Here is a 10,353-nt window from a genome sequence, read left to right on the forward strand (position 1 = left end):
AGAGAGAGAAACAGAGAGAGAAACAGAGAGAGAAACAGAGAGAGAAACAGAGAGAGAAACAGAGAGAGAGAGCTGCGCTCAGTTCAGCTCACATGAGAGGAAGTGCTCAGACCGAAAAGTTGGAGCAAGTCTTTTGTATCAGGCAGTTGAATGTGACTCTCTCTCTGTCTCCTTCTCTCTCTCTGTGTGTCTCTCTCCGTGTCAGAGCAGAGCCAGGCTCCAGCGTTGGAGCACCACTCCCCTGTCAGAGCGAGAACTGTCTTCTCCCTGGTCATCAGCCTAAACGATCACTTCCTCTGTGATTGACTGAGCTGCTGTGGGACCACAGGAAGACCTCTCACTGGATGTCAGCAGCACCCAGACCTGGTAGGAGATACTGCACAGTTCTACTGAGTACTGAGTACAGCCAGGATTGAAGTACAATCTGTGTAGTGTGTAGCCTGTGTGTTTGGCTGTTGTTGTTGTTAATAAGGATGAGTCGAGCTGCAGAAGCTCTGGTCTGGCTGTTGATTTGGTTTATCTCAGTGGTCAGCAGACGGTCAGCTCTGGTTGGCCGTGAGAAGCTTGGGTTCACTGTGAGCAGACAGCCTTAAAAAAAAAAAAAAATCATAAAGACAATCTGGGTAATTTCGCAAAGATGTTCAGATACAAACAGTGGTCAGTGACAAGAAGAAATCCACTTTGTTTTCATTTGTTTGGGTTTTGAAAATGCTTGTTTCTTGGGACGCGGAGAAGGGAGAAAATTGGAAACAGACCCAGTCACCCCTGGAGAGCGGATCTGTCCACAAAAAGCATTAGAGTGCAAAGAATGAGGAGACACATAACAACAACAGTGCTTCACTGCGGTGTGAGACAAACACACCGAGACAGACGGAGGTGCTGAGCATGATTGTGAGCGTCAGGAATAAGTGTAGCAACAACCCTGGCTCGTCTCCTCTCTGGATTCCTCCACTGCCGAGCAGAGATGTTAACATTTTAAAGTGTTGAAACACTCCAGTTGTCAGCTCCTGCTTATACTAACATACATCTATTTTCTGCCCACAAACACATGGTTTTTGGGGAATCTCCAACCAGCCGTGTGCTTTGCATCACTGCTGCCACATGTTTAAAAGCCACATTAATATAAAGTGAGAGAAAAAAAACCTCACCCACTTTAATGTGCAGCAGGTTTAACCTTTTTTTTATACCTCATCCTTCCTTGTTTTCCTGCTCTGTACATAAATCTTGCTGCATTGGATAAAAACGCTGGCCTCAGCTTTTCCTTGCTCCGTTGCCCAAAACACTAAACTTTCGCTCTATTTTTACTCCCCGGTGCTGCTCCATTTTTAGAGACTTGTCGACTTGTTTTTTGGGCCAATAAATTAGGCTTTACCAGTTCTGTGTCCCGTGGAAATAAAAGGTTTATAGGGAGTCCGTCGCTGTTAAAAGCTGAACAGACCCAAAGAATGTGATTCCTCAGACAGATGCTGTCTAACTCAATATGTGTGAGAGGTTTCTCAGTGCAACAATTCACCATTTCAAATAAAGGCTGGATTTCACTTTAATCAAATTTATGCTTGGAATATTATTTAAAGCATCCATTTCTCCAAATTGATGATTTCCATGTGAAGCCCTTAAAAGAGAATATAAGCTAAATGCTGTGGTTTATAGTAGTAAAACGAAAATCAAAATATTTTCTCTTATTCCTAATCCAAGAAATCCAAATACGTCTCAGCTCTGGCTAGGTCTTTTTGTGGATTTTTATATGACTGGAACGTATTTCTTTAAAGATTTGTTTACAGCCTATCTTCAGGGCGAACTTTCAGTTATACTGTAGCTAATGTTTTGGCAATTTAGGCTATTCAAGCATTAGCTTTATATTAGTTTACATTAGCTTTATATACAATCTTATTTTCTGCTATTTTGAGCTGATAATTATTAAATGAATCAGTCAATCAAACCACAACTTGCTGAGTGCAACAAATGCCCTGAATTAAAAAAAAATCATATTTATACATGTATATATAATGTTAATATTCAATTTCATGACACAAAAAGAAAGTTTCCTTTAGAGATTTTTAACAACATTTCTTATCCTGACTGCTGCTGTCATACGCTCTATATCTTCTTCTTTAGGTTCAATAACCACACTGCACTGTTAAAGTTAGAATACTGCCACCTACTGACAACTGTCTCCTCTCATTAACGTTGAAAAAAGATTGTAGACTGCAGATGAGAGTTAAAATTATTGAGTGGGAACCAACTTTTGTGGTTTGGACAAAACCTTTTAAACATTTTAAAGATATCATCCTTGTTGAACTTGGCGGAGAATAAATAAATACTTTGGGCAACCAGACTGTGTAAATACCCCAGCAAACCTGGGCATTTGAATCGCTGTCAGTGTGATAAATCATCATACTACGGGTTTGTTTGGTTTATAAATGACAAGGGTTAAGAGGTTAAGAGGCCACAGCCAGTTTGAAGTGGCCCTCAGGGGACATAACTCTCCCATGTCTCAGGGTCAAAGACTCAGACGGCCCCCACACCGGGAGTCAGAGGAGGAGTGTTTAAATTAAGTTCCAAATCTAAACCAGTTGTCTTCTTTTTCCTCCTCCTCTTCATCCTACTTTTTTTAATTCTCATTTCATTATTTGTCTTTTCAGACTTTCAACAAAAGCGACTTATTGGGAAGGTTTTAAGATTTTTGTCAGGCCAATCAAACCGTAAATACATATTCGTTTTCAATTACCAAATTGGCTTTTGGAGTTGCACTGGTGCGTGACATTTTCCAAGTTTCTGAGGGACAGTTCAGTAACTTGGCTGCACAGTAGGCCAAAAAAGTCCTAGTGATTCCAAGAACAGATCACCTCTCATTAAGTCTGTTTTGGTCTGAGGAGAGTTCTTTATGACAGCGAGAGCTGCCAAGTGAAGTCAGATGAAATCTGCTGCGGCGCGGGGAAGACGAGGAAGAACCCCGAGATGAGTGCTTGATGGAAGTGATGCTAATAATATGTGGCACAGAGAGAGTGGAGTGCACCAGTGCTGTCTCCCTCACACCTAAACACACTGCCACGCTCGAGATAACAAACAATAGATGCAGTCATTTATTTTAGCACCACCCCCTTGTGGAAAATTATTTTTACTGCAAGAAAGGGAGCTGCAGTAGGAGTGGATTATTCAAATGATGCCAAGGGAAAGTCACACTATACAGGGAAATACTGTGAGGGGCGATTTTTCACTGTTTCAGGGCATTTAATTTTTTTTTTCATAATTACCTTTTACATGTACATTCAGTCTTTTGTCATGTCTCAGTCTTTTTTTCATAATTACCTTTTACATGTATATTCAGACCATATGGTGTAATGTCTTTTTTTCAGAGTAATATTTACTTTTCCATCTAAATGTATCTGTCGCTGCTTTTACGATGGAGTTAGTCTTTCCTTGTTAGTACATAACGTTAAACAAGCCTGTTTAAGAAGGTGTAAGCTGTTCACAAGTGTTTTGATGTTTTTCCATTCATGTGCACACACACTCAAACACACACGGATTTTGAAGGCGTCATAAAACCAACAATTTCCAGCATCACAGTCAGTTTCCAGAGAAACTCGGCGAGTGCTCAGTGCTTCATCGCTGCCTACGTGGGTTGACTTTGCTCTGCTTTTGGGAATGGAAACGCTTTCAAGGCTACCCACTGCAGTTAGCGGAAGCAGGAACTACTCACTTTAAAGTTACCACACAGCTGCTAGCTACAGCTCAGCAGGCAGCCTACTTAAACACATGTAGGTCTGTAGGATGTCCTCTCCTGACTTTGACCAAAATTTTTTTATGTTTTTTTATTTTTATGCTATTCACCGACCTCCGTCTTCTGGTCATTCATGGAGTCATTCATGGCATTTGATGCAAGGTTTTTTATCCAGAATTTTTTGGAACTTTCTTTTTGTTTTGTTGGAGCTATTTCTTGTTCTGTCTCAGTTTGCCTCTGTTTCTATGTGAGAAACATTAATGGTCTGTGTTTTGCATCATCACATAACTCAGTTTCTACACTGGCTTGATGTGAGTGATTGCACTTTTTCTGAATATGACTTTTAAAAAACTATATTTTTCTTCGGTGATGGATGAAGAATATGTGTTTAACCTGTAAATGGGTGTTTCCTGAACGTCTACTGTTTATGGTTGTATGATCTGACACGGGGGGGGGGGCGGTTGCAGTTAAAGGTTGGTGTACCCTCTTTGGTCTTGTTGGTCGATGTGCAGATTCTATACGTGAGTGACACCTACACACCATCCAATGACACTGCACTACAAAACTGTAGCATCTGTGTTAGCGATGTGATTAATGTCACACACATGTTATTCACATCAAACTGTCAGCACTTGACAGAGTTGTTACAGTACACCATGCTAATTGTTAGAGTGTGTGTGTGTGTGTTTCCTGCACACATGCCAGTCCCGGCTTTTGCCTCATTGTGAATCTCAATGGATGTTTGTCTTTGCCTCTCTCTTTCACTTTCCCACTCTCTCTTTATCTGTCTGCAACTCTCTCCTTTTTTTTTTCTTTTTTGGCAATCTGCCGTGCAACTGCTGCTCCCTCCATCAACGTATTGCCTGACTGCATTCTTCTCATTCCTACTGGCTTCCTGTGAGTGGAAGAGAAGTGAGCCTTACTGGCCACAAAACTCCACCTTGGAGTCCATGTATACCATATGTGTTTTTTCAATTCTCTCTTACTTTGACCTTCAGTTTTTCAAATCCTCTTCTATAAATTAAAATCCCTCATGAATGTCTGGTAAAGACTTTTTCCACATCATATAACGCATGTGTCTACCGCACTGGAAAAACGGGGGAGACAGAATTCGGCCTGCACTCCGTCCAATCAGATCAGCGCGTCACCTGCCACACTAATGACGGCACAGAGAAGTAAAAATGGTCTGAGAGGGAGAAATAAAAAAAGAGAGAGAGGGAGAGAGAGAGCTCTGTAGACGTCTGGTGATGTGTGGAGACAAACACAAACAATGGCAGCAACTACAGCAATGTGTCTGGAAATGAACTGAGGTATGAATGACATCAAACTCAAAACACTACAATTTAACTCAAATATATTAGTTTCATATGAAAAAAATATATAACTCATATATTTAAATGGATTACATTTATGCTGACTGATATGTTTCTTTATTAAAAATGATGAAAAATATTTTTTAAGGAATGGATAAAAAGACAAAAGAATGTATTATTATTCAATGATTTATGTATTTATTTTTAACAATTTAATGCCAGTAATATGAGCCCCCCCCCCAAAAAAAAGAGTCAGGACTCAGGCATTCAAGATACCACAAGAATTTGATTTAGATTTTTTTTTCATGTTGACAAACATTAAACTCATAACATTAGGGTGTTTTGTACTCCACACGTGAACAACTTATTGTTTTGTATAGATTTATGAATTCTTGTTTCGTTTTTTCATTTTATTCTATATGAATGCACTGACGTACCAAGACAAATCCCTTGTACCCCCCCCCCACGGCTCAAACGCACAGACTGCAGAGAGTTGCCAAGTAGTGCTCAGCAGGTGGAGCTCTCATACTATACCGCCGACACACAGACACAAAACAAAAGCGGATAAACGTGACTTCCAGCGGGAGGTCTTATCTGCGGTTTCAATACCGTCACACTTTGACACAGAGACGCACAGACACAGAGACGCACAGAGACGCACGAACACGGTACGGTTCAGTCTTCGCCTCACATCATGGCTCAAACAGTTCCAGGTGCCCGACTTTGGCTTTTGCAGCTGTGACACGAAGGGTAACAAGAAGACAAGGACAGTCTGCTGGACACACTTTTCTTTATTTATTTATTTTTGTAGTCGTCAACACTGACTCTCGCAACTTTACATTTTGGCTGGTTTTCCTCCGTGGAAGGTGAACACACACGGCACATCTCCTCTGAACGCCGCTCAGGTAGGCTGCCTTCACTTCTTACTGCCGCAGCTGCCACGCTGTGACCGAAGCTAAAAGGAAGAGTTTGTACCACTTTAAAAAGTTGGATTTAAAGTATGTTTCACACAGTCCACGTGTTGTTTTTATTTAGTTGCAAAACAATGTGTCGGAAAAATAAAAACAGACAACAAATACTTGCCTTCTATTTGTGCCATAATTCGCTTAAAAATAACGTAAAATCAACTTCTTTTGGCTTGTGTCCAATTGCAGGTGCAGGAGGCCACCTGACCTGAGATTTTCAATGGCAAAAACACATTTTTTGGGCCCTTCGTGTTATGTATTAACACAAAATAGGAAAATAAGCTTCAAAATTAATTTTAAAACGGCACACAGCCAAATTTAACTCAAAGTTGTCCCTAAAATCTAGGCTCACCTCGGTCTTATTTGCCTTGTCTTAAAAAACAAAACAAAACCTTTTGTTCAATAACATGTAAGGGAAGGCTTTTGATGAAAGAACGTGTCCACCTGGGCTGCACCCATGAACTTTTCAGTACAGCGGATGTTAATGTCAAAAGTTTTGGAGGATAAGTTTAGACATTTTCCAGACTAAACAATATTTAGACACAGCAACAGCATGGCATCATGTCAGTTCCATGAGTCCAGTTTTTTTTCTTTTTTCAGCTGCAGTAGGTGTGACCTCAAATGTAGGTGAACTTGTGACCGTGTAAACTGTAGGTGCAGTGAAAATGAACCTAATCGCAATGACAACAGTTCCCTTTGAAGGAGCTGCATACGACCAATAATTGTGCAATTATGGCATTAAGGCCTCATTGTGCATAGAATTTCCTACTGCGTGTATTTTCTCCCCAATACGTCATTGAAAAGTTTGAGTCATTCACTTACCAGGCAACAAGCGCTCAGTTGTTTGATGGGCTTTGGGGTGGGCAGCTGTGTTTGACTCTGTGTGCTTTATTGTGACATAAGTTGTAAAAATTTGTTAGATCCCACCCAGTCACAGGAAAAAACATGCATGCACACACACACACACACACACGCATGCGATAGCAGTAAGTGACCAGGCGTAGGATAACGTTCTCATGTGTCCAGGTTGCCTCAGTGGACGGCATGAGGTCATAGCCCCAGTACTGTTGTATGGATACAGTTACACAAGTTTTCACGTGGGCCGTGCCAAAGGAATTAACACGACCTCCACTCTCTCGCGCCTTTCCTTTTTCCCACTCACCAGTTCTGATCCCGTAGTAATCCTAATACGTTTCAATGGAATGCCGTTTGTACCTCTGTGCACACGATGGTGCACTGAAATGTGATGAACAAGTTGATTCACAAACGGTTGTTAATGAAGAATCCTTGCAATTATTTTCAAATCTGACTCCGTATTAAACCCTGTTGAAGCTCAGCTTCATTGATAGCACACAGATTAGACAGATCATGTTTTCACGGTCACTTCCCTGAAAGCAGAGTCTCTAAGAAGCCTTACTCTTAACTTGAAGCGTTATTGGAAATGTACTTTCCCATCCACTTACTAGCAACGTAGGAGACAAATTGTGCACTCTTTACAGTTTTAATTTTTGCGTGCAGCAGACGCTTTTAAAAGCGTCTGACTTACAGAATGGAAGGCACCATTATGCATATGCGGTTCCTCTGGGAATCGAACCCAGGACTCTATACAACCAATAACCACTTTGCCAGATGATGTAGTCGCTTTCATTTTCACACTTCACACGTATTTTTGAAAATTTGGCATTTTCTTGTTGCAGTTATGGATAATTATTTTTATGTGTATGTACATGTGTATATATGTTTATTGTTTTATAATTAGCTGGGAGTGACTTGATCTCTAACCTTTTCAAAGACCAGCAACTGGTGTATATTATGTAAGTCTGCGTGTGTGTGTGTGTATGTGTGTGTGTGCGGGCAGATTTCCTAAAGGATCTCACTGACTACTTTGATCATAATATCAAACATATCTTCCAACCTTTGTGAAACCTTACCTGGTATTTTCCTTTAATAAGAGCCCTTACCTGGTACTGGCATTGGTTTCAAGTGTGTTCTGTTGTTTTGAATGGTCCTCTTATATTTAATATAAAAATATGCTTTCACTGTTATTGTTAAAGTAGACTTGAAAACTGTCAAGACCTTAAGAACATAGGCCCTGAAGTCGACATTTAACAGCATTCCCCATGGATCTATCACACAACAAACATAAAATCTTAAAGTACAGTGTTATGGAAAATATACACCTAGTTTCTTTTGATTTAAATTTTCTCAGTCTAAATGTAATTAAGTCTTTGGTTTAGATGGTGGTTTGAAATTTGACATTTGTTCCATTTCTTTTGCCTATTGAAGGGCCTGGTGGCTTTCCTAAAATTAAATAATTTTATAGTACATGCCTCTGTAACAACTTGGTTTAAATGCTGAACAGTAATTCTCTTAGAGCTGAGAAGACAGTAGATAATGTCAACTGTTGGCCTCGTTCCACTGGTTTTATGTTTCCTTTTGGATTCTTTTCAAGATGTAGTTCTTGTTCAAATGGGTTGGTCCCTCCGGCTTTAATTTACACAAATATCAACGTTAAATATATAATATAAAAGTCCTGAGGCAGTAGATTTATGCTCCAAAGCAAGGGTGTCCATGTTTCATCTGTTCCTTTCAGAATGGAACGACTTAAACTACGTAATGCAGTACTTTAACGATTCCAGCTTCTCGGGAGCTTTATATGTTGGCTTTAACATTATATGACATCTAAGTTTCCCTCTGCAACTATTTATACTGCGTTTCATGGTTTACACTTACATAAAAAAACAATATTGTACTTTGTTCTCCGTTGCTAGAACTGTTCCCAGAGTTTTGGAATTGAGTTGCCTAAATTTAATTTGCAAAAGAAATCAACAGTAAATGACAATGTCAATCCAGTAAGACTCCTGCCTCATGCAACTGGTTCTTGTCTTAGGGTTTTGTAGAGCACAGTGTGACGCAGCTGAACCTGTCATATGATTCATATGGATTCTTCAGATCTTATTGGCTCCACTGAATCAATAAACTGTGATAACAAATGGCTTTTGCTGATCAGGTGTTAAGCATGAAATGCTTTTGCTGATCAGGTGTTAAGCATGAATTTTGACATTTGACTAGAGACTGTATACTGTGTCATGTATACTAATATTTGTCAACTTTGTATATTAATAATCTGTCAAAGTGAAGTTTTTTAGTGCAGGTTTTAGTTCCAGAACTCTTTCTTCTGCAGTGGGTAACCAGAGATAACGAAAACGGCTTCAAACTGCCAATATCTGCAGGATCAAAGTGCTTTTTATTGAGCATTAATGTCAATCAGTACTCAGCGTTTTTAACAAACAAAGGTATCACTGCTTTGTCACCTGACTGACGATTACTCTTCTCATGTTCCACATGCCCTGCCAAACAAAACAAAGGCTTGCACGACTTGAAACAGTTTTAACAACGCTGTTAGTTAACCTTGGCACTGTTGAACTGTTTGTTACATTTATGACAAAAAGGGAGTTTTGTCCTTTTTCACTTGTGTGTAAAGTACTGTTAAACCAGTAAAGGCTGGTCCAGAGTGATCAGGATGAAAACTGTCAGATTCTGGTCACAGGACATTCAGAGATAATTAAACGTTATGCTGCGTCTCATCAATTACATTTTAAAGTAGAAGTTTTATCTGACTTTTGACGTGAGGCTTTGGTCATTTCTGTTTAAGGCAGTTTAATTACACGTTGCAGAGAGTTTCCTAACATCTGCCATGAATACGTTTTCACTTCTGACAAATATTCATTGAAAACTATTCATGTAGTACAATTGTCTTTCAAAGAAATGAAGGGAATCATTTTTATGATAAAAGGCAAACTCATAAACTGAAGTTCCGTAATATGTTGTATTTTCACTTTGCTCGTTGTTATTAGTGACTAAGATGAGCAAAGAGGGACCTTCCAGAATTTCTGAATTAGTCATATTTTCTGTAAAACACAGTAACACTCAACAACAAGGAGGTCAGCATCAAGCATACATTTGGGTGACAGAGTTCAGTACTTGTGAAAGTCAATATCATCCTTTTCCCAAGACAGATAACCTTTAAAAGTCCCCAGTGTTTTCCAAATGTGAGCCACAGTCCTGCACTGACAATAGGACCAGTGTTGTGGACAGGCCAGAGCCACAGATCACATTTCCTCTTCCTGATTTAAGATCAACTCAGCTGACTACTGATACACTGCTCCTCGGAATTGGCATATCAATTTGCCTTTGTGTCCAGCCCATGTAAGTCAATGTGTTACTTTGTTTTTTATATACATTAATATGTTACATTGGTTAGCATTAGCACTGAGAAAGTGTTGGACGTCATGAAGAACACCAAGAAAGTTCAAAAAGGCAAAACCTTTCTATCAAAACCAGGAGTCAGAGG

General features: G+C 39.7%; 1 protein-coding gene across 5 annotated transcripts in view; it reads left to right on the forward strand.

The window, feature by feature from the left end:
• Nucleotides 1–30: 30 nt before the first annotated feature.
• The window catches only part of LOC103386108 (histone deacetylase 7-like), a 46,771-nt gene continuing 36,448 nt past the window's right edge, over nt 31–10,353 (forward strand). For 2 of the 5 annotated variants that reach the window (XM_008320224.3, XM_008320225.3), the window contains exon 1: nt 32–366. In XM_008320224.3, the coding sequence (XP_008318446.1) occupies nt 345–366 (22 nt within the window). In that variant the 5' untranslated portion in view covers nt 32–344. Of the gene's footprint in view, nt 367–5,521; nt 5,940–10,353 lie in introns of those variants that run through there. The other 3 variants (XM_017036846.2, XM_008320226.3, XM_008320227.3) reach the window with 3 other exon arrangements.

Source organism: Cynoglossus semilaevis, chromosome 11 (genome assembly GCF_000523025.1).
Source record: "Cynoglossus semilaevis isolate Cse_v1.0 chromosome 11, Cse_v1.0, whole genome shotgun sequence".
Taxonomy (NCBI): domain Eukaryota; kingdom Metazoa; phylum Chordata; class Actinopteri; order Pleuronectiformes; family Cynoglossidae; genus Cynoglossus; species Cynoglossus semilaevis.